At 49.2% G+C, this 25,806-nt stretch overlaps 1 protein-coding gene across 1 annotated transcript in view; it reads left to right on the top strand.

Annotated features, from left to right (window-relative positions):
- The window catches only part of STOML2 (stomatin like 2), a 41,735-nt gene that overhangs the window by 14,437 nt on the left and 1,492 nt on the right, over positions 1 to 25,806 (top strand). Inside the window, exons 3-7 of the mRNA XM_063960230.1 lie at positions 8,933 to 9,032; positions 9,180 to 9,238; positions 9,389 to 9,490; positions 9,878 to 10,012; positions 22,713 to 22,857. Of these exons, the coding sequence (XP_063816300.1) occupies positions 8,933 to 9,032; positions 9,180 to 9,238; positions 9,389 to 9,490; positions 9,878 to 10,012; positions 22,713 to 22,857 (541 nt within the window). The remainder of the gene's footprint in view (positions 1 to 8,932; positions 9,033 to 9,179; positions 9,239 to 9,388; positions 9,491 to 9,877; positions 10,013 to 22,712; positions 22,858 to 25,806) is intronic.

The raw sequence follows: 25,806 nt of genomic DNA, 5'->3' as shown, positions 1-25,806 counted from the left end.
CAAAAAGTAAGCTTTTAGGATCACATGGTGTGTACTGGCTCCTCCCCCTATGACCCTCCTCCAAGCCTCAGGTTTTTGTGCCCGTCCGAGCAGGGTGCAATCTAGGTGGCTCTCCTAAAGAGCTGCTTAGAAAAAGTTTTTTAGGTTTTTTATTTTCAGTGAGTCCTGCTGGCAACAGGCTCACTGCATCGAGGGACTTAGGGGAGAGAATTTCAACTCACCTGCGTGCAGGATGGATTGGATTCTTAGGCTACTGGACACCATTAGCTCCAGAGGGAGTCGGAACACAGGTCTCACCCTGGGGTTCGTCCCGGAGCCGCGCCGCCGACCCCCCTTACAGATGCTGAAGATTGAAGGTCCGGAAACAGGCGGCAGAAGGCTCTTCAGTCTTCATGAAGGTAGCGCACAGCACTGCAGCTGTGCGCCATTGTTGTCACACACTTCACACCAGACGGTCACGGAGGGTGCAGGGCGCTGCTGGGGGCGCCCTGGGCAGCAATATATAATACCTTTTATGGCAAAAGAATACATCACATATAGCCATTAAGGCTATATGTATGTATTTAACCCATGCCAAATGTCTAAAACTCCGGGAGAAAAGCCCGCCGGAATAGGGGGCGGGGCTTATTCTCCTCAGCAAAAACAGAGAGGGGGGGCATATTTTGGCGATATTTTTATATATTTAAGCGGCTATAAGGAACAACACTTATATAGGGTTGTTCCCATATATATTATAGCGCTTGGGTGTGTGCTGGCAAACTCTCCCTCTGTCTCCCCAAAGGGCTAGTGGGGTCCTGTCTTCGATAAGAGCATTCCCTGTGTGTCTGCTGTGTGTCGGTACGTGTGTGTCGACATGTATGAGGACGATGTTGGCGTGGAGGCAGAGCAATTGCCGATAATGGTGATGTCACCCCCCAGGGAGTCGACACCGGAATGGATGGCTTTGTTTATGGAATTACGTGATAATGTCAGCACATTACAAAAATCAGTTGACGACATGAGACGGCCGGCAAACCAGTTAGTACCTGCCCAGGCGTCTCAGACACCGTCAGGGGCTGTAAAGCGCCCTTTACCTCAGTCGGTCGACACAGACCCAGACACAGACACTGAATCTAGTGTCGACGGTGATGAAACAAACGTATTTTCAAGTAGGGCCACACGTTATATGATCACGGCAATGAAGGAGGCTTTGCATATCTCTGATACTACAAGTACCACAAAAAGGGGTATTATGTGGGGGGTGAAAAAACTACCTGTAGTTTTTCCTGAATCAGAGGAATTAAATGATGTATGTGATGAAGCGTGGGTTAACCCAGATAGAAAAATGCTAATTTCAAAAAAGTTATTAGCATTATACCCTTTCCCGCCAGAGGTTAGGGCGCGCTGGGAAACACCCCCTAGGGTGGATAAGGCGCTCACACGCTTATCGAAACAAGTGGCGTTACCGTCTCCTGATACGGCCGCCCTCAAGGATCCAGCTGATAGGAGGCTGGAAACTACCCTGAAAAGTATATACACTCATACTGGTGTTATACTGCGACCAGCCATCGCCTCAGCCTGGATGTGCAGTGCTGGGGTCGTCTGGTTGGATTCCCTGACTGAAAATATTGATACCCTGGATAGGGACAGTATTTTATTGACTATAGAGCAATTAAAGGATGCTTTCCTTTATATGCGAGATGCGCAGAGAGATATTTGCACTCTGGCATCGAGAGTAAATGCGATGTCCATATCTGCCAGAAGGAGTTTATGGACGCGACAGTGGTCAGGTGATGCGGATTCCAAACGACATATGGAAGTATTGCCGTATAAAAGGGAGGAATTATTTGGCGTCGGTCTATCGGATCTGGTGGCCACGGCAACTGCCGGAAAATCCACTTTTTTACCTCAGACCCCCTCCCAACAGAAAAAGACACCGTCTTTTCAGCCGCAGTCCTTTCGTTCCTATAAGAACAAGCGGACAAAAGGACAGTCATATCTGCCTCGGGGCAGAGGAAGGGGTAAGAGAGGGCAGCAAGCAGCCCCTGCCCAGGAACAGAAGCCCTCCCAGGGTTCTGCAAAGCCCTCAGCATGACGCTGGGGCCTTACAAGCGGACTCAGGAACGGTGGGGGGTCGACTCAAGAATTTCAGCGCACAGTGGGCTTGCTCACAGGTGGACCCCTGGATTCTACAGGTAGTATCTCAGGGTTACAGGTTGGAATTCGAGAAGTCTCCCCCTCGCCGGTTCCTAAAGTCTGCTTTGCCAACGTCTCCCTCGGACAGGGCGACGGTATTGGAAGCCATTCACAAGCTGTTTGCTCAGCAGGTGATAGTCAAGGTACCCCTCCTACAACAGGGAAAGGGGTATTACTCCACGCTATTTGTGGTACCGAAGCCGGACGGCTCGGTAAGACCTATTCTAAATCTCAAATCTTTGAACCTGTACATACAAAAATTCAAGTTCAAGATGGAGTCACTCAGAGCAGTGATAGCGAATCTGGAAGAAGGGGACTTTATGGTGTCCCTGGACATAAAGGACGCTTACCTGCATGTCCCAATTTGCCATTCACATCAAGGGTACCTCAGGTTCGTGGTGCAAAACTGTCATTATCAGTTTCAGACGCTGCCGTTTGGATTGTCCACGGCACCTCGGGTCTTTACCAAGGTAATGGCCGAAATGATGATCCTTCTACGAAGAAGAGGCGTATTAATTATCCCTTACTTGGACGATCTCCTGATAAGGGCAAGATCCAGAGAACAGCTGGAAGACGGAGTAGCACTAACCCAACTAGTGCTGCAACAACACGGGTGGATTCTGAATTTTCCAAAATCTCAGTTGACCCCGACGACACGTCTGCTGTTCCTGGGAATGATTCTGGACACGGTTCAGAAAAAGGTGTTTCTTCCGGAGGAGAAAGCCAGGGAGTTATCCGAACTTGTCAGGAACCTCCTAAAACCAGGGACAGTGTCTGTGCATCAATGCACAAGAGTCCTGGGAAAGATGGTGGCTTCTTACGAAGCGATTCCATTCGGCAGATTCCACGCACGAACTTTTCAGTGGGATCTGCTGGACAAATGGTCCGGATCGCATCTGCAGATGCATCAGCGGATAACCTTATCGCCACGGACAAGGGTGTCTCTTCTGTGGTGGTTGCAGAGTGCTCATCTGTTAGAGGGCCGCAGATTCGGCATACAGGACTGGGTCCTGGTGACCACGGATGCCAGTCTGAGAGGCTGGGGAGCGGTCACACAAGGAAGAAACTTCCAGGGAGTATGGTCAAGCCTGGAGATGTCTCTTCACATAAATATACTGGAGCTAAGAGCGATTTACAATGCTCTAAGTCTGGCAAAACCCCTGCTTCAGGGTCAGCCGGTGTTGATCCAGTCGGACAACATCACGGCAGTCGCCCACGTAAACAGACAGGGCGGCACAAGAAGCAGGACAGCAATGGCAGAAGCTGCAAGGATTCTTCGCTGGGCGGAAGATCATGTGATAGCACTGTCAGCAGTATTCATTCCGGGAGTGGACAACTGGGAAGCAGACTTCCTCAGCAGACACGATCTACACCCGGGAGAGTGGGGACTTCATCCAGAAGTCTTCCACATGATTGTGAACCGTTGGGAAAAACCAATGGTGGATATGATGGCGTCCCGCCTCAACAAAAAACTGGACAGGTATTGCGCCAGGTCAAGAGATCCTCAGGCAATAGCTGTGGACGCTCTGGTAACACCGTGGGTGTTCCAGTCAGTGTATGTGTTCCCTCCTCTGCCTCTCATACCAAAAGTACTGAGAATTATACAGCAAAAGGGAGTAAGAACGATACTAGTGGCTCCGGATTGGCCAAGAAGAACTTGGTACCCGGAACTTCAAGAGATGCTCACGGAGGATCCGTGGCCTCTACCTCTAAGACGGGACCTGCTTCAGCAGGGACCGTGTCTATTCCAAGACTTACCGCGGCTGCGTTTGACGGCATGGCGGTTGAACGCCGAATTCTAAAGGAAAAAGGCATTCCGGAAGAGGTCATTCCTACACTGGTAAAGGCCAGGAAGGAGGTGACTGCACAACATTATCACCGCATTTGGAGGAAATATGTTGCGTGGTGTGAGGCCAGGAAGGCCCCCACGGAGGAATTTCAACTGGGTCGATTCCTACATTTCCTGCAAACAGGATTGTCTATGGGCCTCAAATTGGGGTCCATTAAGGTTCAAATTTCGGCCCTGTCGATTTTCTTCCAGAAAGAATTGGCTTCAGTTCCTGAAGTCCAGACTTTTGTAAAAGGAGTACTACATATACAACCCCCGGTTGTGCCCCCAGTGGCACCGTGGGATCTTAATGTAGTCTTGGATTTTCTAAAATCCCATTGGTTTGAGCCGCTCAAATCGGTGGAGATGAAGTATCTTACATGGAAAGTAACCATGCTACTGGCCCTGGCTTCAGCCAGGAGAGTATCAGAATTGGCGGCTTTATCATATAAGAGCCCATATCTGATTTTCCATACGGACAGGGCAGAACTGCGGACGCGTCCTCATTTTCTGCCTAAGGTGGTGTCAGCGTTTCACCTGAACCAGCCTATTGTGGTGCCTGCGGCTACTAACGAGTTGGAGGATTCCAAGTTGTTGGACGTGGTCCGGGCATTGAAAATATATATTTCAAGAACGGCTGGAGTCAGAAAGTCTGACTCACTGCTTATATTGTATGCACCCAACAAGATGGGTGCTCCTGCTTCTAAGCAGACGGTTGCTCGTTGGATTTGTAGCACAATTCAACTTGCACATTCTGTGGCAGGCTTGCCACAACCTAAATCTGTCAAGGCCCATTCCACAAGGAAAGTGGGCTCATCCTGGGCGGCTGCCCGGGGAGTCTCGGCATTACAACTCTGCCGAGCTGCTACTTGGTCAGGAGCAAACACGTTTGCAAAATTCTACAAATTTGATACCCTGGCTGAGGAGGACCTTGAGTTCTCTCATTCGGTGCTGCAGAGTCATCCGCACTCTCCCGCCCGTTTGGGAGCTTTGGTATAATCCCCATGGTCCTGACGGAGTCCCCAGCATCCACTTAGGACGTTAGAGAAAATAAGAATTTACTTACCGATAATTCTATTTCTCGTAGTCCGTAGTGGATGCTGGGCGCCCATCCCAAGTGCGGATTGTCTGCAATACTTGTACATAGTTATTGTTACAAAAAAATCGGGTTGTTATTTGTTGTGAGCCGTCTGTTCAGAGGCTCCTACGTTTGTCATACTGTTAACTGGGTTCAGATCACAAGTTATACGGTGTGATTGGTGTGGCTGGTATGAGTCTTACCCGGGGTTCAATATCCTTCCTTATTGTGTACGCTCGTCCGGGCACAGTACCTAACTGAGGCTTGGAGGAGGGTCATAGGGGGAGGAGCCAGTACACACCATGTGATCCTAAAAGCTTACTTTTTGTGCCCTGTCTCCTGCGGAGCCGCTATTCCCCATGGTCCTGACGGAGTCCCCAGCATCCACTACGGACTACGAGAAATAGAATTATCGGTAAGTAAATTCTTATTTTAATAGGCACAACTAAAAGGCACCTCAGGTAAACAATGGAGATGGATGGATACTAGTATACTTATGGATGGACTGCCGAGTGCCGACACAGAGGTAGCTACAGCCGTGGACCACCGTACTGTACTGTGTCTGCTGCTAATATAGACTGGTTGATAATGAGATGTAGTATGTATAAAGAAGAAAGAAAAAAAAAACCACGGGTAGGTGGTATACAATTATGGATGGACTGCCGAGTGCCGACACAGAGGTAGCTACAGCCGTGGACTACCGTACTGTACTGTGTCTGCTGCTAATATAGACTGGATGATAATGAGATGTAGTATGTATAAAGAAGAAAGGAAAAAAAAACCACGGGTAGGTGGTATACAATTATGGATGGACTGCCGAGTGCCGACACAGAGGTAGCTACAGCCGTGGACTACCGTACTGTACTGTGTCTGCTGCTAATATAGACTGGATGATAATGAGATGTAGTATGTATGTATGTATAAAGAAGAAAGAAAAAAAAAAAACCACGGGTAGGTGGTATACAATTATGGATGGACTGCCGAGTGCCGACACAGAGGTAGATACAGCCGTGAACTACCGTACTGTGTCTGCTGCTAATATAGACTGGTTGATAATGAGATGTAGTATGTATAAAGAAGAAAGAAAAAAAAAACCACGGGTAGGTGGTATACAATTATGGATGGACTGCCGAGTGCCGACACAGAGGTAGCTACAGCCGTGGACTACCGTACTGTACTGTGTCTGCTGCTAATATAGACTGGATGATAATGAGATGTAGTATGTATAAAGAAGAAAGGAAAAAAAAACCACGGGTAGGTGGTATACAATTATGGATGGACTGCCGAGTGCCGACACAGAGGTAGCTACAGCCGTGGACTACCGTACTGTACTGTGTCTGCTGCTAATATAGACTGGATGATAATGAGATGTAGTATGTATGTATGTATAAAGAAGAAAGAAAAAAAAAAAAACCACGGGTAGGTGGTATACAATTATGGATGGACTGCCGAGTGCCGACACAGAGGTAGATACAGCCGTGAACTACCGTACTGTGTCTGCTGCTAATATAGACTGGTTGATAATGAGATGTAGTATGTATAAAGAAGAAAGAAAAAAAAAACCACGGGTAGGTGGTATACAATTATGGATGGACTGCCGAGTGCCGACACAGAGGTAGCTACAGCCGTGGACTACCGTACTGTACTGTGTCTGCTGCTAATATAGACTGGATGATAATGAGATGTAGTATGTATAAAGAAGAAAGAAAAAAAAAAACCACGGGTAGGTGGTATACAATTATGGATGGACTGCCGAGTGCCGACACAGAGGTAGCTACAGCCGTGGACTACCGTACTGTACTGTGTCTGCTGCTAATATAGACTGGATGATAATGAGATGTAGTATGTATAAAGAAGAAAGAAAAAAAAAACACGGGTAGGTGGTATACAATTATGGATGGACTGCCGAGTGCCGACACAGAGGTAGCTACAGCCGTGGACTACCGTACTGTACTGTGTCTGCTGCTAATATAGACTGGATGATAATGAGATGTAGTATGTATGTATAAAGAAGAAAGGAAAAAAAAACCACGGGTAGGTGGTATACAATTATGGATGGACTGCCGAGTGCCGACACAGAGGTAGCTACAGCCGTGGACTACCGTACTGTACTGTGTCTGCTGCTAATATAGACTGGATGATAATGAGATGTAGTATGTATGTATGTATAAAGAAGAAAGAAAAAAAAAAACCACGGGTAGGTGGTATACAATTATGGATGGACTGCCGAGTGCCGACACAGAGGTAGATACAGCCGTGAACTACCGTACTGTGTCTGCTGCTAATATAGACTGGTTGATAATGAGATGTAGTATGTATAAAGAAGAAAGAAAAAAAAAACCACGGGTAGGTGGTATACAATTATGGATGGACTGCCGAGTGCCGACACAGAGGTAGCTACAGCCGTGGACTACCGTACTGTACTGTGTCTGCTGCTAATATAGACTGGTTGATAATGAGATGTAGTATGTATAAAGAAGAAAGAAAAAAAAAACACGGGTAGGTGGTATACAATTATGGATGGACTGCCGAGTGCCGACACAGAGGTAGCTACAGCCGTGGACTACCGTACTGTACTGTGTCTGCTGCTAATATAGACTGGATGATAATGAGATGTAGTATGTATAAAGAAGAAAGAAAAAAAAAACCACTGGTAGGTGGTATACAATTATGGATGGACTGCCGAGTGCCGACACAGAGGTAGCTACAGCCGTGAACTACCGTACTGTGTCTGCTGCTAGTAGACTGGATGATAAATAATGATATAAAAAATATATATATATCACTACTGCAGCCGGACAGGTATATATTATATAATGACGGACCTGCTGGAGTGGACACTGTCTGTCAGCAGAATGAGTTTTTTAATTTTTATAGAATAAAAAAACACCACACAAGTCACACGACGAGTGTACTTTTTCAGGCAGACATTCAATCACAATATACTATACTGGTGGTCAGTGTGGTCAGGTCACTGGTCACAGTGGTCAGTGGTCAGTCACACTGGCAGTGGCACTCTGGCAGCAAAAGTGTGCACTGTTTAATATGTACTCCTGGCTCCTGCTATAACCTATAACTGCTCCCCAGTCTCCCCCACAATTAAGCTGTGTGAGCACAGTCAGATATTATACATAGATGATGCAGCACACTGGGCTGAGCACAGATATGGTATGTGAGTGTGACTGAGTCACTGTGTATCGTTTTTTTCAGGCAGAGAACAAGAACAGAACGGATTATTAAATAATAATAAATTATAAAACTGCACTGGTGGTCAGGTCACTGGTCATCAGTCACTAGTATAACTCCTCCTAAGCTCCAGTAAGTAAATGAAGTGTCTCACTCTCACTCTCCTATCTATTTTAATTTCTAAACGGAGAGGACGCCAGCCACGTCCTCTCCCTATCAATCTCAATGCACGTGTGAAAATGGCCGCAACGCGCGGCTCCTTATATAGAATCCGAGTCTCGCGAGAATCCGACAGCGTGATGGTGACGTTCGGGCGCGCTCGGGTTAACCGAGCAAGGCGGGAAGATCCGAGTCGCTCGGACCCGTGTAAAAAAACATGAAGTTCGGGCGGGTTCGGATTCAGAGAAACCGAACCCGCTCATCTCTAATATTCACTTCTCATTAAGCTTTTATTATATTATGTGAATATTATGTTCTCCCAATGTTTGCGTTCATTTCCTCCCATAGTCCAAATACATGCCGGAAGGCTGATTGTCTGCTGCGCAGCACTGCGTCACTGGTGATGCTATATACATAAAGCATAATAATGATGGTGCTCCGAGCAGTAGTAGAGTGGATACAGTAATTGTATGTGACGTACCTACTTTATCTAATCCTCATTGTAGGGTCTGAATCTGCTCATTCCAGTCCTGGATCGCATCCGCTATGTACAGAGTCTGAAAGAAATAGTGATCAATGTTCCGGAGCAGTCTGCCGTGTCTCTGGGTGAGTCGGGGGGGAGGGGAAAGTTTCTGCTGTGTGACCGGACTCCGCAGCCGGTATATATAACTGCGTTTGAGAACCTCTGTATTACAGGGATGTGTAATGGTATTAGACCATAGTGTGACTGTGATGCGCTGTGTTATTTTGCAGACAATGTCAGCTTACAGATAGACGGAGTGCTGTACCTGCGGGTCATGAATCCATATAAGGTAATAGCCCCCCCCCCCCCCCACCACCACCACCCTCTCCCACGTGCTGTCTTCCGCTCTCATCCTCCGTGATTGTTACATAGGCAGTAGAGAGAAACTGAGAACCATATTACTCCGATCTCACCCGTCTCCTCCATGCTCTGTGCCCAGGCCAGTTACGGGGTGGAAGACCCTGAATATGCAGTGACGCAGCTGGCGCAGACCACCATGCGCTCCGAACTCGGCAAGCTGTCTCTGGACAAGGTGTTCAGGGTGAGTACCGTGTATAAATAATGTCACTTAATTGTCATCGTTCAAAATGACTTGATATCTGTCACTGGCTTATTACACAGTGCCGTGTATATGTGTGTGTGATTAGGAGAATAGACTGTGTTCCCCCAGAAACTGTAGCAGGATCTGAGCCGCTAAACATGGCGGCCCGAATAACAATTATTACACAGACTGCAAGGAATTCGGATACAGCGTAATCTAGATGTTGTTGGTTTTTTCTTTTTCTGGAAATGTTTTTAAATGTGATAATTTGTTACATTTTATGTGCTTGTAGCGGATAGCCCTGTGAGTGTTACCTGTGGGCTATTGGGCACTGATTACCGCTAGGCCAGGCACTTATACATTGTGTATCCGGAATTTATTTCACAGGAGAGAGAATGTCTGAATGCCAACATCGTGGACGCCATCAACCAGGCTTCCGATGACTGGGGTATACGGTGTCTGCGGTACGAGATTAAAGATATTCATGTGCCCCCCAAAGTGCGAGAGGCCATGCAGATGCAGGTAGGTTCTCAGTAAGTAGCGTTTTCTCTGTACATGCCAGCCCTGCCTGTAAGGACGTGTTACGTGTGCGGCTCCCTCCCCACTACACAAGCCAGTGTGCGCGCCCAGCAGAGGTAACGTCGTATCAGAGGCTGCAGGCCGGAATTGTTCCTGTGCTGCTGCTATTACGCTGGCAGATGTTGCGTGCGTATGCTCCGGTGACATTACGCCGAGCCGCTTACCTCTCATCCCTAATGTCCTGGTGGATCTCTGGATGCTGCTTCGGCCTGTGTCTCCGCACTGGGGAGGTTGTGTATCTGTATAGGGAGCATTTATCTTTCATTCTATATTGTATAAGAGTTCTCTTAGTATCAGAATGCAGGTACAGAAGTCGTGGTAATATGTGTTGTATAAGCTACGTAATATCCGCTCCTGTATACAACAAATAGTCCTTATTTCATCCGGGTTCATGTGGTAAACGTATTCTAAGCAATAACAGACCCCTCATGTATTTTACTGATGATACAAGTCACCTGATATTTCTGTGCCCATTTATATGACACAGCTGCCTGGTGACTTCTAATATCCATATAACCTGCAGTATGACGGCTATTATCCCATGTAAAAGGCATTAGAAGCTCCTGACCTACAGTGTGTGGATCACTTATTGTTGTGTCCTTCTGCTCTTCTGATATATTAGTGTTATGTCTATTTAGTGCTGTGGGACCCCAGGCCGATATTTTGTCAGTGTCCCCAATGGGGATGTTCTTGGCCCTTCTCTTCTCCCTTTACACCTTCTTGCTTGGAGATCTCACCAGCTCGTCCAGCTTCCATTACCACTTCTATGTTGTTGACACCCAAATTTTCCCCTCCTGCCCTGACGTCTCTCCCTCCTGCCATGACGTCGCCCTGACGTCTCTCCCTCCTGCCCCCGACGTTGCCCTGACGTCTCTCCCTCCTGCCCCCGACGTCTCTCCCTCCTGCCCTGACGTCTCTTGTCCTATGTACTAAGTATAATTGTGTTATTTAATCTCTGTACAGTGCTGAGGACACCTTGTGGTAACATATCAATGAAAGATAATAACATATTTTCTCTGACGTCCTAGTGGATGCTGGGACTTCCGTAAGGACCATGGGGAATAGCGGCTCCGCAGGAGACTGGGCACAAAAGTAAAAGCTTTAGACTAGCTGGTGTGCACTGGCTCCTCCCCCTATGACCCTCCTCCAAGCCTCAGTTAGATTTTTGTGCCCGAACGAGAAGGGTGCAGGCTAGGTGGCTCTCCTGAGCTGCTTAGAAGTAAAAGTTTAAATAGGTTTTTTATTTTCAGTGAGTCCTGCTGGCAACAGGCTCACTGCATCGTGGGACTAAGGGGAGAAGAAGCGAACTCACCTGCGTGCAGAGTGGATTGGGCTTCTTGGCTACTGGACATTAGCTCCAGAGGGACGATCACAGGTTCAGCCTGGATGGGTCCCGGAGCCGCGCCGCCGGCCCCCTTACAGAGCCAGAAGAGCGGAGAGGTCCGGAGAAAGCGGCGGCAGAAGACGTTCCTGTCTTCAAATAAGGTAGCGCACAGCACTGCAGCTGTGCGCCATTGCTCTCAGCACACTTCACACTCCGGTCACTGAGGGTGCAGGGCGCTGGGGGGGAGCGCCCTGAGACGCAATAAAACACTATAAAAACCTTATATGGCTAAAGAAATGCATCACATATAGCTCCTGGGCTATATGGATGCATTTAACCCCTGCCAGTTTTCCTGAAAAAAGCGGGAGAAAAGGCCGCCGTGAAGGGGGCGGAGCCTTTCTCCTCAGCACACAAGCGCCATTTTCTTTCACAGCTCCGCTGGAAGGACGGCTCCCTGACTCTCCCCTGCAGTCCTGCTACAAGAATCAGGGTAAAACAAGAGAGGGGGGGCACTATTGGCAGCAAATATAAAACAGCAGCTATAAAGGGAGAAACACTTATATAAGGTTATCCCTGTATATATATAGCGCTCTGGTGTGTGCTGGCAAACTCTCCCTCTGTCTCCCCAAAGGGCTCGTGGGGTCCTGTCCTCTATCAGAGCATTCCCTGTGTGTGTGCTGGGTGTCGGTACGATTGTGTCGACATGTATGAGGAGGAAAATGATGTGGAAGCAGAGCAATTGCCTGTGTTAGTGATGTCACCCCCTAGGGAGTCGACACCTGATTGGATGGTCGTATTTAAAGAATTACGTGACAATGTCAGCACTTTGCAAAAAACTGTTGACGACATGAGACTGCCGGCAAACCAATTAGTGCCTGTTCAGGCGTCTCAGACACCGTCAGGAGCGCTAAAACGCCCGTTACCTCAGATGGTCGACACAGACCCAGACACGGATACTGAATCCAGTGTCGACGGTGAGGAGACAAACGTAATGTCCAGTAGGGCCACACGTTACATGATCACGGCAATGAAGGAGGCATTGAACATTTCTGACACTACAAGTACCACAAAAAAGGGTATTATGTGGGGTGTGGAAAAAACTACCAGTAGTTTTTCCTGAATCAGATGAATTAAATGAGGTGTGTGATAAAGCGTGGGTTTCCCCCGATAAAAAACTGCTGATTTCTAATAAATTATTGGCACTATACCCTTTCCCGCCAGAGGTTAGGGCACGTTGGGAAACACCCCCTAGGGTAGATAAGGCGCTCACACGCTTATCAAAACAAGTGGCGTTACCGTCTCCTGATACGGCCGCCCTCAAGGAACCAGCTGATAGAAGGCTGGAAAATATCCTAAAAGGTATATACACACATACCGGTGTTATACTGCGACCAGCAATCGCCTCAGCCTGGATGTGCAGCGCTGGAGTGGCTTGGTCGGATTCCCTGACTGAAAATATTGATACCCTGGATAGGGACAGTATATTATTAACTATAGAGCATTTAAAGGATGCATTACTATATATGCGAGATGCACAGAGGGATATTTGCACCCTGGCATCTAGAGTGAGTGCGATGTCCATTTCTGCCAGAAGAACGTTATGGACGCGACAGTGGTCAGGTGATGCGGATTCCAAACGACATATGGAAGTATTGCCGTATAAAGGGGAGGAGTTATTTGGGGTCGGTCTATCGGACCTGGTGGCCACGGCAACGGCTGGAAAATCCACCTTTTTACCCCAGGTCACCTCTCAGCAGAAAAAGACACCGTCTTTTCAAACTCAGTCCTTTCGTCCCTATAAGGGCAAGCGGGGGAAAGGCCGCTCATTTCTGCCCCGGGGCAGAGGAAGGGGAAAAAGACTACACCAGGCAGCCTCTTCCCAGGAGCAGAAGCCCTCCCCCGCTTCTGCCAAGTCTTCAGCATGACGCTGGGGCTCTACATGCGGACTCAGGCACGGTGGGGGGTCGTCTCAAGAAATTCAGCGCGCAGTGGGCTCACTCGCAAGTGGACCCCTGGATCCTGCAGGTAGTATCACAGGGGTACAAATTGGAATTCGAGACGTCTCCCCCTCGCCGGTTCCTGAAGTCTGCTCTACCAACGTCTCCCTCCGACAGGGAGGCAGTATTGGAAGCTATTCACAAGCTGTATTCCCAGCAGGTGATAATCAAGGTACCCCTCCTACAACAGGGAAAGGGGTATTATTCCACGCTGTTTGTGGTACCGAAGCCGGACGGCTCGGTGAGACCAATTTTAAATCTAAAATCTTTGAACACTTACATAAAAAGGTTCAAATTCAAGATGGAGTCACTCAGAGCAGTGATAGCGAACCTGGAAGAAGGGGACTATATGGTATCTCTAGACATCAAAGATGCTTATCTCCATGTCCCAATCTACCCTTCTCACCAAGGGTACCTCAGGTTTGTGATACAAAACTGTCTATCAGTTTCAGACGCTGCCGTTTGGATTGTCCACGGCACCACGGGTCTTTACCAAGGTAATGGCCGAAATGATGATTCTTCTTCGAAGAGAAGGCGTATTAATTATCCCTTACTTGGACGATCTCCTGATAAGGGCAAGGTCCAGGGAACAGTTGTCGGAGTAGCACTATCTCAAGTAGTGCTACGTCGGCACGGGTGGATTCTAAATATCCCAAAATCACAGCTGATTCCAACAACACGTCTACTGTTCCTAGGGATGATTCTGGACACAGTCCAGAAAAAGGTTTTTCTCCCGGAGGAGAAGGCCAGGGAGTTATCCGAGCTAGTCAGGAACCTCCTAAAACCAGGACAAGTGTCAGTGCATCAATGCACGAGAGTCCTGGGAAAAATGGTGGCTTCTTACGAAGCGATTCCATTCGGAAGATTCCATGCAAGAACTTTTCAGTGGGATCTGCTGGACAAATGGTCCGGATCGCATCTTCAGATGCATCAGCGGATAACCCTATCTCCAAGGACAAGGGTGTCTCTCCTGTGGTGGTTACAGAGGGCTCATCTTCTAGAGGGCCGCAGATTCGGCATTCAGGATTGGATGCTGGTGACCACGGATGCCAGCCTGAGAGGCTGGGGAGCAGTCACACAGGGACAAAATTTCCAGGGCTTGTGGTCAAGCATGGAAACGTCTCTTCACATAAATATCCTAGAACTAAGGGCCATTTACAATGCCCTAAGTCAAGCAAGGCCTCTGCTTCAGGGTCAACCGGTATTGATCCAGTCGGACAACATCACGGCTGTCGCCCACGTAAACAGACAGGGCGGCACAAGAAGCAGGAGGGCAATGGCAGAAGCTGCAAGGATTCTCCGCTGGGCGGAAAATCATGTGATAGCACTGTCAGCAGTGTTCATTCCGGGAGTGGACAACTGGGAAGCAGACTTCCTCAGCAGACACGACCTCCACCCGGGGGAGTGGGGACTTCATCCAGAAGTTTTCCAAGTGATTGTAAACCGTTGGGAAAAACCAAAGGTGGACATGATGGCGTCCCGTCTCAACAAGAAACTGGACAGATATTGCGCCAGGTCAAGGGACCCTCAGGCAATAGCGGTGGATGCTCTGGTAACACCGTGGGTGTTCCAGTCGGTGTATGTGTTCCCTCCTCTGCCTCTCATACCAAAAGTACTGAGAATCATAAGAAGGAGAGGAGTAAGAACTATACTCGTGGCTCCGGATTGGCCAAGAAGAACTTGGTACCCGGAGCTGCAAGAGATGCTCACGGAAGACCCGTGGCCTCTACCTCTAAGAAAGGACCTGCTACTGCAGGGGCCTTGCCTGTTCCAAGACTTACCGCGGCTGCGTTTGACGGCATGGTGGTTGAACGCCGGATCCTGAAGGAAAAAGGCATTCCAGATGAAGTCATCCCTACCCTGATCAAAGCCAGGAAGGATGTAACCGCAAAACATTATCACCGCATTTGGCGGAAATATGTTGCGTGGTGTGAGGCCAAGAAGGCCCCTACAGAGGAATTTCAACTGGGTCGTTTCCTGCATTTCCTGCAAGCAGGATTGTCTATGGGCCTAAAATTAGGATCCATTAAGGTTCAAATTTCGGCCCTGTCGATCTTCTTCCAGAAGGAACTGGCTTCAGTTCCTGAAGTCCAGACTTTTGTAAAGGGGGTACTGCATATACAGCCTCCCTTTGTGCCTCCAGTGGCACCCTGGGATCTCAATGTGGTTTTGGGATTCCTAAAATCACATTGGTTCGAACCAGTTGCCACAGTGGATTTAAAATATCTCACATGGAAAGTGGTAATGCTGTTAGCCCTGGCTTCAGCCAGGCGCGTATCAGAATTGGCGGCTTTATCCTATAAAAGCCCTTACCTGATATTTCATTCAGATAGGGCGGAATTGAGGACTCGTCCTCAATTTCTCCCTAAGGTGGTTTCAGCGTTTCACATGAACCAACCTATTGTGGTACCTGCGGCTACTAGGGACTTGGAGGACTCCAAGTTGCTGGACGTAGTCAGGGCCCTGAAAATATATGTTTCCAGGACGGCTGGAGTCAGAAAATCTGACTCGCTGTTTATACTGTATGCACCCAACAAGCTGGGTGCTCCTGCTTCTAAGCAGACTATTGCTCGTTGGATTTGTAGTACAATTCAACTTGCACATTCTGTGGCAGGCCTGCCACAGCCAAAATCTGTTAAAGCCCATTCCACAAGGAAGGTGGGCTCATCTTGGGCGGCTGCCCGAGGGGTCTCTGCTTTACAACTTTGCCGAGCAGCTACTTGGTCAGGGGCAAACACGTTTGCTAAATTCTACAAATTTGATACCCTGGCTGAGGAGGACCTTGAGTTCTCTCATTCGGTGCTGCAGAGTCATCCGCACTCTCCCGCCCGTTTGGGAGATTTGGTATAATCCCCATGGTCCTTACGGAAGTCCCAGCATCCACTAAGACGTCAGAGAAAATAAGAATTTACTTACCGATAATTCTATTTCTCGTAGTCCGTAGTGGATGCTGGGCGCCCATCCCAAGTGCGGATTGTCTGCAATACTTGTATATAGTAATTGTTACAAAAAAATCGGGTTGTTTATTGTTGTGAGCCATCTTTTCAGAGGCTCCTACGTTTATCATACTGTTAACTGGGTTCAGATCACAGGTTGTACGGTGTGATTGGTGTGGCTGGTATGAGTCTTACCCGGGATTCAAAATCCTTCCTTATTATGTACGCTCGTCCGGGCACAGTATCCTAACTGAGGCTTGGAGGAGGGTCATAGGGGGAGGAGCCAGTGCACACCAGCTAGTCTAAAGCTTTTACTTTTGTGCCCAGTCTCCTGCGGAGCCGCTATTCCCCATGGTCCTTACGGAAGTCCCAGCATCCACTACAGACTACGAGAAATAGAATTATCGGTAAGTAAATTCTTATTTTCTCTAACGTCCTAAGTGGATGCTGGGGACTCCGTAAGGACCATGGGGAATAGCGGCTCCGCAGGAGACTGGGCACATCTAAAGAAAGCTTTAGGACTATCTGGTGTGCACTGGCTCCTCCCCCTATGACCCTCCTCCAAGCCTCAGTTAGATCTTTGTGCCCGAACGAGAAGGGTGCACACTAGGGGCTCTCCTGAGCTTCTTAGTGAAAGTTTTAGTTTAGGTTTTTTATTTTCAGTGAGACCTGCTGGCAACAGGCTCACTGCATCGAGGGACTAAGGGGAGAAGAAGCGAACTCACCTGCGTGCAGAGTGGATTGGGCTTCTTAGGCTACTGGACATTAGCTCCAGAGGGACGATCACAGGCCCAGCCTGGATGGGTCCCAGAGCCGCGCCGCCGGCCCCCTTACAGAGCCAGAAGGCAGAAGAGGTCCGGAAAATCGGCGGCAGAAGACGTCCTGTCTTCAACAAGGTAGCGCACAGCACTGCAGCTGTGCGCCATTGCTCTCAGCACACTTCACACTCCGGTCACTGAGGGTGCAGGGCGCTGGGGGGGGGCGCCCTGAGACGCAATAATAAACACCTTGGATGGCAAAAAATGCATCACATATAGCTCCTGGGCTATATGGATGCATTTAACCCCTGCCAGAATACATAGAAAAACGGGAGATAAGGCCGCCGATAAGGGGGCGGAGCCTATCTCCTCAGCACACTGGCGCCATTTTCCCTCACAGCTCCGTTGGAGGGAAGCTCCCTGTCTCTCCCCTGCAGTCACTACACTACAGAAAGGGTTAAAAAAGAGAGGGGGGGCACTAATTACGCGCAGTATTAAAGATACAGCAGCTATAAGGGGAAAAACACTTATATAAGGTTATCCCTGTATATATATAGCGCTCTGGTGTGTGCTGGCAAACTCTCCCTCTGTCTCCCCAAAGGGCTAGTGGGGTCCTGTCCTCTATCAGAGCATTCCCTGTGTGTGTGCTGTATGTCGGTACATTTGTGTCGACATGTATGAGGAGAAAAATGATGTGGAGACGGAGCAGATTGCCTGTAATAGTGATGTCACCCCCTAGGGGGTCGACACCTGAGTGGATGAACTGTTGGAAGGAATTACATGACAGTGTCAGCTCTGTATAAAAGACAGTGGTTGACATGAGACAGCCGGCTACTCAGCTTGTGCCTGTCCAGACGTCTCATAGGCCGTCAGGGGCTCTAAAGCGCCCGTTACCTCAGATGGCAGATATAGACGCTGACACGGATACTGACTCCAGTGTCGACGGTGAAGAGACAAATGTGACTTCCAGTAGGGCCACACGTTACATGATTGAGGCAATGAAAAATGTTTTTACACATTTCTGATAATACGAGTACCACCAAAAAGGGGTATTATGTTCGGTGAGGAAAAACTACCTGTAGTTTTCCTGAATCTGAGAAATTAAATGAGGTGTGTGATGATGCGTGGTTTTCCCCCGATGATAACTGATAATTTCTAAAATGTTATTGGCATTATATCCTTTCCTGCCAGAGGTTAGGGTGCGTTGGGAAACACCCCCTAGGGTGGATAAAGCGCTCACACGCTTGTAAGGGCTCTACCCTCTCCTGAGATGGCCGCCCTTAAGGATCCTGCTGATAGAAAGCAGGAGGGTATCCTAAAATGTATTTACACACATACTGGTGTTATACTGCGACCAGCAATCGCCTCAGCCTGGATGTGCAGTGCTGGGTTGGCGTGGTCGGATTCCCTGACTGAAAATATTGATACCCTAGATAGGGACAGTATATTTTTGCCTATAGAGCATTTAAAAGATGCATTTCTATATATGCGTGATGCACAGCGGAATATTTGCCGACTGGCATCAAGTCTAAGTGCGTTGTCCATTTCTACCAGTAGAGGGTTATGGACACGTCAGTGGTCAGGTGATGCGTATTCCAAACGGCATTTGGAAGTATTGCCTTATTAAAGGGAGGAGTTATTTGGGGTCGGTCTTTCAGACCTGGTGGCCACGGCAACAGCTGGGAAATCCACGTTTGTACCCCAGGTCGCCTCTCAACATGAGAAGACGCCGTATTATCAGGCGCAGTCTTTTCGTGGACAAGCGGGCAAAAGATTCCTCATTTCTGCCCCGTGACAGAGGGAGAGGAAAAAGGCTGCAGAAATCAGCCAGTTCCCAGGAACAGAAACCCTCTCCCGCCTCTGCCAAGCCCTCAGTATGACGCTGGGGCTTTACAAGCAGAATCAGGCACGGTGGGGGGCCCGTCTCAATGAATTTCAGCGCGCAGTGGGCTCACTCGCAAGTAGACCCCTGGATCCTTCAGGTGATATCTCAGGGGTACAAATTAGAATTCGAGACGTCTCCCCCTCGCCGTTTCCTAAAGTCGGCTTTACCGATGTCTCCTTCTGACAGGGAGACTGTTTTGGAAGCCATTCACAAGCTGTATTCCCAGCAGGTGATAACAAGGTACCCCTCCTGCAACAGGGAACGGGGTATTATTCCACACTGTTGTGGTACCGAAACCGGACGGCTCGGTGAGACCGATTCTAAATCTAAAATCTTTGAACACTTACATACAGAGGTTCAAATTCAAGATTGAGTCACTCAGAGCAGTGATTGCGAACCTGGAAGAAGGGGACTACATGATGTCTCGGGACATCAAGGATGCTTACCTTCATGTCAAAATTTACCCTTCTCATCAAGGGTACCTCAGGTTTATGGTACAGAACTGTCACTATCAGTTCAGACGCTGCCGTATGGATGGTCCACGGCACCCCGGGTCTTTACCAAGGTAATGGCCGAAATGATGATATTCCTTCGAAGGAAGGGAATTTTAGTTATCCTTTACTTGGACGATTCCCTGATAAGGGTAAGATCCAGGGAACAGTTGGAGGTCGGTGTAGCACTATTTCAGGTAGTGTTGCGGCAGCACGATTGGATTCTCAATATTCCAAAATCGCAGCTGGTTCCGACGACTTGTCTTCTGTTCCTAGGGATGATCCTGGACACAGTCCAGAAAAAGGCTTTTCTCCCGGAGGAGAAAGCCAGGGAGTTATCCGAGCTAGTCAGGAACCTCCTAAAACCGAGCCAAGTCTCAGTGCATCAATGCACAAGGGTTCTGGGTAAAATGGTGGCTTCCTACGAAGCAATCCCATTCGGCAGATTCCACGCAAGAACTTTCCAGTGGGACCTGCTGGACAAATGGTCCGGGTCGCATCTTCAGATGCATCAGCGGATAACCCTGTCACCAAGGACAAGGGTGTCCCTCCTGTGTTGGTTGCAGAGTGCTCATCTTCTAGAGGGCCGCAGATTCGGCATTCAGGACTGGGTCCTGGTGACCACGGATGCCAGCCTGCGAGGCTGGGGAGCAGTCACACAGGGAAGGAATATCCAGGGCTTATGGTCAAGTCTGGAGACATCACTTCACATAAATATCCTGAAGCTAAGGGCCATTTACAATGCTCTAAGCTTAGCAAGACCTCTGCTTCAAGGTCAGCCGGTGTTGATCCAGTCGGACAACATCACGGCAGTCACCCACGTAAACAGACAGGGTGGCACAAGAAGCAGGAGGGCAATGGCAGAAGCTGCAAGGATTCTTCGCTGGGCGGAAAATCATGTGATAGCACTGTCAGCAGTATTCATTCCGGGAGTGGACAACTGGGAAGCAGACTTCCTCAGCACGACCTCCACCCGGGAGAGTGGGGACTTCACCCAGAAGTCTTCCACATGATTATAAACCGTTGGGAAAAACTCGACAGGTATTGCGCCAGGTCAAGGGACCCTCAGGCAATAGCTGTAGACGTTCTGGTAACACCGTGGGTGTACCAGTCAGTGTATGTGTTCCCTCCTCTGCCTCTCATACCCAAGGTACTGAGATTGATAAGATGGAGAGGAGTAAGCACTATATTCGTGGCTCCGGATTGGCCAAGAAGGACTTGGTAACCGGAACTTCAAGAGATGCTCACGGAGGATCCGTGGCCTCTACCTCTAAGAAGGGACCTGCTCCAGCAAGGACCCTGTCTGTTCCAAGACTTACCGCGGCTGCGTTTGACGGCATGGCGGTTGAACGCCGGATCCTGAAAAGGCATTCCGGATGAAGTCATCCCTATCCTGATCAAAGCCAGGAAGGATGTAACCGCAAAACATTATCACCGCATTTGGCGAAAATATGTTGCGTGGTGCGAGGCCAGTAAGGCCCGACGGAGGAAATTCAACTGGGTCATTTCCTACATTTCCTGCAAACAGGAGTGTCTATGGGCCTGAAATTGGGGTCCATTAAGGTTCAAATTTCGGCCTGTCAATTTTCTTCCAAAAAGAACTAGCTTCAGTCCCTGAAGTTCAGACGTTTGTAAAAGGGGTACTGCATATACAGCCTCCTTTTGTGCCTTCAGTGGCACTTTGGGATCTCAATGTAGTTTTTGGGTTCCAAAAGTCACATTGGTTTGAACCACTTAAATCTGTGGAGTTAAAATATCTCACATGGAAAGTGGTCATGCTGTTGGCCCTGGCCTGGGCCAGGCGCGTGTCATAATTGGCGGCTTTATCCTGTAAAAGCCCTTATCTGATTTTCCATTCGGACAGGGCGGAATTGAGGACTCGTCCTCAGTTTCTCCCTAAGGTGGTTTCAGCGTTTCACCTGAACCAACCTATTGTGGTGCCTGCGGCTACTAGGGACTTGGAGGACTCCAAGTTGCTAGACGTTGTCAGGGCCCTGAAAATATATGTTTCCAGGACGGCTGGAGTCAGGAAAACTGACTCGCTGTTTATCCTGTATGCACCCAACAAGCTGGGTGCTCCTGCTTCTAAGCAGACTATTGCTCGTTGGATTTGTAGTACAATTCAGCTTGCACATTCTGTGGCAGGCCTGCCACAGCCAAAAATCTGTAAATGCGCACTCCACAAGGAAGGTGGGCTCATCTTGGGCGGCTGCCCGAGGGGTCTCGGCTTTATAACTTTGCCGAGCAGCTACTTGGTCAGGAGCAAATACGTTTGTAAAATTCTACAAAATTGATACCCTGGCTGAGGAGGACCTGGAGTTCTCTCATTTGGTGCTGCAGAGTCATCCGCACTCTCCCGCCCGTTTGGGAGCTTTGGTATAATCCCCATGGTCCTTACGGAGTCCCCAGCATCCACTTAGGACGTTAGAGAAAATAAGAATTTACTTACCGATAATTCTATTTCTCGTAGTCCGTAGTGGATGCTGGGCGCCCATCCCAAGTGCGGATTGTCTGCAATACTGGTACATAGTTATTGTTACCAAAAAATCGGGTTATTGCTGTAGTGAGCCATCTTTTCTAGAGGCTCCTCTGTTATCATGCTGTTAACTGGGTTCAGATCACAAGTTGTACAGTGTGATTGGTGTGGCTGGTATGAGTCTTACCCGGGATTCAAGACCCTTCCTTATTGTGTACGCTCGTCCGGGCACAGTATCCTAACTGAGGCTTGGAGGAGGGTCATAGGGGGAGGAGCCAGTGCACACCAGATAGTCCTAAAGCTTTCTTTAGATGTGCCCAGTCTCCTGCGGAGCCGCTATTCCCCATGGTCCTTACGGAGTCCCCAGCATCCACTACGGACTACGAGAAATAGAATTATCGGTAAGTAAATTCTTATTTTCACTTTCACAATGTACATAATTGACCCTTTCTCACACCGCTAGCACCATTGTAATTTAGCCCATGCAGGAAATAGTTCTTTGTATCCCATTGTCCCCACGTGGCCGATCCTACAGCTCCAGCAACACTTCTGATGTCAGTCTGACCATCTGTGTGTATGGCTACATTGTGATCTCTCGGGTCTGATGACAGACATCCTCTGTACGTTTCCATAGAATATTGTTCATTTCTGGGTCAATCTCCTGACACCAGGCATGCACGTCATGTTTTAATTTAGGTTATTACAAATGTATTAATTACTACCATGCTGCACAGTAACAGGGATAATGGTGGAGTGTCCGTCTGCTGTCTTCTCAGGTGGAGGCAGAGAGAAGGAAGAGGGCCATGGTGTTAGAGTCTGAAGGGACCAGAGAGTCTGCTATCAACGTGGCTGAGGGCCAGAAACAGTCCCAGATCCTGGCCTCCGAAGGAGAGAAAGCAGAGCAGATAAACAAAGCAGCAGGTGGGTGTCGCACATTCAGAGAAACTAAGCTGCAGGTGGGTGTCGCACATTCAGAGAGACAAAGTGGCAGGTGGGTGTCGCACATTCAGAGAGACAAAGTGGCAGGTGGGTGTCGCACATACAGAGAGACAAAGCGGCAAGTGGGTGTCACACATATAGAGAGACAAAGCTGCAGGTGGGCGTCACATACACAGAGAAACTAAGCTGCAGGTGGGTGTCGCACATTCAGAAGTGGCAGGTGGGTGTCGCATATACATGGAAACAAAGCGACAGGTGGGTGCCGCACATACAGAGAAGATAAGCGGCAGGCGGGTGTCGCACATACAGAAAGACAAAGCGGCATACGGGTGTCACACATACAAAAAGACAAAGCGGCAGGTGGGTGTTGCACATACAGAGAGACAAAGCGGCAGGTGGGTGTCGCACATACAGAGAGACAATGCGGGAGGTGGGTGTCTCACATACAGAGAGACAAAGCGGAGGTGGGTGTCGCACATACAGAGAGACAAAGCGGAGGTGGGTGTCGCACATACAGAGAGACAAAGCGGCAGGTGGGCGTCACATACACAGAGAAACTAAGCTGCAGGTGGGTGTCGCACGTTCAGAGAAACTAAGCTGCAGGTGGGTGTCAAACATACAGAGAGACAAAGCGGCAAGTGGGTGTCACACATACAGAGAGACAATGCGGCAGGTGGGTGTCACACATACAGAGAGACAAAGCGGCAGGTGGGTGTCACACATACAGAGAGACAAAGCGGCAGGTGGGTGTCGCACATACAGAGAGACAAAGCGGCAGGTGGGTGACGCACATACAGAGAGACAAAGCGGCAGGTGGGTGTCGTACATACAGAGAGACAAAGCTGCAGGTGGGTGTCGCACATTCAGAGAAACAAAGTGGCAGGTGGGTGTCGCACATTCAGAGAGACAAAGCGGCAGGTGGGTGTCGCATATACAGAGAAACAAAGTGGCAGGTGGGTGTCGCACATACAGAAGTGGCAGGTGGGTGTCCCATATACAGAGAAACAAAGCGGCAGGTGGGTGTCACACATTCAGAGAGACAAAGTGGCAGGTGGGTATCACACATTCAGAGAGACAAAGTGGCAGGTGGGTGTCGCACAATCAGAAGTGGCAGGTGGGTGTCGCACATTCAGAAGTGGCAGGTGGGTGTCGCACATTCAGAAGTGGCAGGTGGGTGTCGCACATTCAGAAGTGGCAGGTGGGTGTCGCATATACAGGGAAACAAAGCGGCAGACGGGTGTCGCACATACAGAAAGACAAAGCGGCAGATGGGTGTCACACATACAGAGAAGCTAAGCGGCATGTGGGTGTCGCACACCTATACCTGTGTGCTGTAGGACAGGTAGTAGTGGTAAGGAAGCCGGTGATGCGTCTTGTGTCTGGGGTGTGTATGTCTGGCGGAGCGAGACTGGATAGACAGGTTATAGCGGCAGGCGGGTGTCGCACACCTATACCTGTGTGCTGTAGGACAGGTAGTAGTGGTAAGGAAGCCGGTGATGCGTCTTGTGTCTGGGGTGTGTATGTCCTGGCAGGGTGAGACTGGATAGACAGGTTATAGCGGCAGGTGGGTGTCACACATACAGAGAGACAAAGCTGCATGTGGGTGTCGCACATACAGAGAGACAAAGCGGCAGGTGGGTGTCGCACATACAGAGAGACAAAGCTGCATGTGGGTGTCGCACATTCAGAGAGACAAAGTGGCAGGTGGGTGTCGCACATTCAGAGAGACAAAGTGGCAGGTGGGTATCGCACATTCAGAGAGACAAATTGGCAGGTGGGTGTCGCACATTCAGAAGTGGCAGGTGGGTGTCGCATATACAGAGAAACAAAGCGGCAGGTGGGTGTCGCACATTCAGAGAGACAAAGTGGCAGGTGGGTGTCACACATTCAGAGAGACAAAGTGGCAGGTGGGTGTCGCACATTCAGAGAGACAAAGTGGCAGGTGGGTGTCACACATTCAGAGACAAAGTGGCAGGTGGGTGTCGCACAGTCAGAAGTGGCAGGTGGGTGTCGCACATTCAGAAGTGGCAGGTGGGTGTCGCATATACAGGGAAACAAAGCGGCAGACGGGTGTCACACATACAGAAAGACAAAGCGGCAGATGGGTGTCACACATGCAGAAAGACAAAGCGACATGCGGGTGTCACACATACAGAGAAGCTAAGCGGCATGTGGGTGTCGCACACCTATACCTGTGTGCTGTAGGACAGGTAGTAGTGGTAAGGAAGCGGGCGATGCAGTCTTGTGTCTGGGGTGTGTATGTCTGGCAGGGTGAGACTGGATAGACAGGTTATAGCGGCAGGCAGGTGTCGCACACCTATACCTGTGTGCTGTAGGACAGGTAGTAGTGGTAAGGAAGCCGGTGATGCGTCTTGTGTCTGGGGTGTGTATGTCTGGCAGGGTGAGACTGGATAGACAGGTTATAGCGGCAGGCGGGTGTCGCACACCTATACCTGTGTGCTGTAGGACAGGTAGTAGTGGTAAGGAAGCCGGTGATGCAGTCTTGTGTCTGGGGTGTGTATGTCTGGCGGAGTGAGACTGGATAGACAGGTTATAGCGGCAGGTGGGTGTTAAACATACAGAGAAGCTAAGCGGCAGGCGGGTGTCGCACACCTATACCTGTGTGCTGTAGGACAGGTAGTAGTGGTAAGGAAGCGGGCGATGCGGTCTTGTGTCTGGGGTGTGTATGTCTGGCAGGGTGAGACTGGATAGACAGGTTATAGCGGCAGGTGGGTGTTAAACATACAGAGAAGCTAAGCGGCATGTGGGTGTCGCACACCTATACCTGTGTGCTGTAGGGCAGGTAGTAGTGGTAAGGAAGCGGGCGATGCGGTCTTGTGTCTGGGGTGTGTATGTCTGGCAGGGTGAGACTGGATAGACAGGTTACAGCGGCAGGCGGGTGTCGCACACCTATACCTGTGTGCTGTAGGG

This window comes from Pseudophryne corroboree, chromosome 1 (assembly GCF_028390025.1).
Source record: "Pseudophryne corroboree isolate aPseCor3 chromosome 1, aPseCor3.hap2, whole genome shotgun sequence".
Taxonomy (NCBI): domain Eukaryota; kingdom Metazoa; phylum Chordata; class Amphibia; order Anura; family Myobatrachidae; genus Pseudophryne; species Pseudophryne corroboree.
This window is presented reverse-complemented; position numbering and strand designations above follow the sequence as displayed.